At 43.2% G+C, this 1948-nt stretch overlaps 1 protein-coding gene across 1 annotated transcript; it reads left to right on the forward strand.

Annotated features, from left to right (window-relative positions):
- Positions 1–200: 200 nt before the first annotated feature.
- LOC135207423 (golgin subfamily A member 6-like protein 22) lies at positions 201–1724 on the forward strand. The gene has a single exon (XM_064239148.1). The coding sequence runs from the start codon at positions 201–203 to the stop codon at positions 1722–1724; it is 1524 nt and encodes a 507-aa protein (XP_064095218.1).
- Positions 1725–1948: the final 224 nt, after the last annotated feature.

The raw sequence follows: 1948 nt of genomic DNA on the forward strand, positions 1-1948 counted from the left end.
TGGCTCTAATCCTTCTCGGATTAGTGATATTCTTTATAGTATTTGGATTCGGAATTTCCGGATTTACTATTGGTAAATGCTTGGTAGCTTTCCTTCTCGGAAGATTTGTTGCATTTATATATGAAAAATACGTCGCAGAAATATCTGCTTACTCTAAAAAACAGGGAATATTGCTGCAGGAGCTTGAGGCTGCCTACTTAATGAACATCAGACTCTTGGATGAAATTGAAGAAAGTGGTTGCACGGAGGAATTTCTGGACGAAATATATGTAGACTTGGCCAAGGAGTTAGCGGAAGAGATATCTCGCACTGAAGAGCTTATCAAAGCTCGTGAGGAAGATCAGGCGAAGCTGAGGGAAGCTGAGAACGCAAATGAAGAGCTTGTTTCTCGTAATCTTTTCCTCAGCAAGGAAAACTACTACTGTCATAAGGTGATAATCCAGATAAATAAGGATGTAGAAGATCTGAAGGAAGAACTCAACCGCAACGGCACAGAATTGGCAAGGAACGGAAAAATAATTCAAGAACTGCAGAATCAAGTCAAAGATAACGAAGTATACTGCAGTTTTCTCGAAGAAAAGGTAAAGGATCACGAGGCAGAAAGAAAGAGATTGAAGCAGGTGGTCTTAGAACGCGAAGAAAATCGACAACATTTGCTACAAGAAGTAAATGTTCTTCGAGCCAGAAATTGCGATCTTCAGAACAATCTGGAAAAGGAAGCACGAAATAATGTAGATATGGAAAGGAAAGTAGAAATGCTTGAAGATCAAAATAAATACCTCGAACGGGATTTGGCTCAGAAGGAAACTCAAATTGTCACGTCGATGGAAATGCTGAACGTTGAAAGGAGGAAGAATGAACTCCTGGCTGAAGAAGTCCAGGTGATGAAAAGTTGGATCGCTCAACTAGCTGGTGAAAAGGAAAAACTGAAAGATACATTCGTCGAAAAGGAGTTGGAAATTAGCTCAGCGGTCCGAAATATGGAAAAAGAGAGAGAAAAGAATCAGGTTCTGGCTGAAGAAATTCAAGTACTGAAAAAATGGATCGCTGAGTTAGCAGGCGAGAACCAAAATCTCAAAGACAGATTGGCAGAAAAGGAATTGGAAGAAAATGAGGTGGAGAAACTTTTAAAAGAGCTGAAAGTGACAAAAGAAGAGATAAGAGAATTGGAAAGTACCTTGAAACAGGTACAGGAGCGACTTAAGGAGGCAGAAGAAAGACCGACGGAGGAGCAGACGCTGGAACAGGAGGAGAACGAAGAAGACGATTCGAATAAAGTTCAAGAAGAGGAGGCGGAATTCAAGGACACTAGAGGATACTCTCAGGAGGAAAACGAAGAAGTAGATCGAGAGAATGAAGACTGTTTCAAAAATAATAAAGAGGAAAATAATGAACTGATCATGAAAAAGGATCTCGAAAAGAACGGGACAAAACCTCCGGGCCAAGAGGACAGCAGCAGGAGGTCCGTCGTCCAGTCCATGACCCTTCAAACGCATTGCGAGAAGCTGCATAGCATCATGTTACCTGCAGCATTTCAGGAGCTCCTCCTGAAAGACGAAAACGGTCTCACCTTCGTCAAGTATAAGAACAAAGTCCTCCTCAACTTTATGCATCACGATAAGAACCATGTACGTGCTGTGCTCAGCAGATGTCCCAGATCTACAGCTGAGGAAGTTCTAGTCGATCTCCAAAAATTGCTTTTGAGGATTCTCACAAAGGAATAGAATCGACCACAGAGGATTAGGATCTCTCACAGAGGATTAGGATCTCCCACAGGGGCCCAGGATCGCCCACAGAGGATCAGGATCGCCCACAGAGGATTAGGATCGCCCACAGAGGATTAGCATCGAGTCGACGGAGCGAAGGAATTCTACGACGGGAAGGAGATCGGCCTCAGGAAATGGACTCGCCCCTGAGTTGATAGCAAACGGGTGGGTTACAGTTAGCG

This window comes from Macrobrachium nipponense, chromosome 32 (genome assembly GCF_015104395.2).
Source record: "Macrobrachium nipponense isolate FS-2020 chromosome 32, ASM1510439v2, whole genome shotgun sequence".
NCBI classification, from domain to species: Eukaryota; Metazoa; Arthropoda; class Malacostraca; order Decapoda; family Palaemonidae; genus Macrobrachium; species Macrobrachium nipponense.

Excerpts from the sequence above, each read along its gene's own strand:
- LOC135207423 (XM_064239148.1), top strand. The coding sequence starts at position 201 with ATGAACATCAGACTCTTGGATGAAATTGAAGAAAGTGGTTGCACGGAG.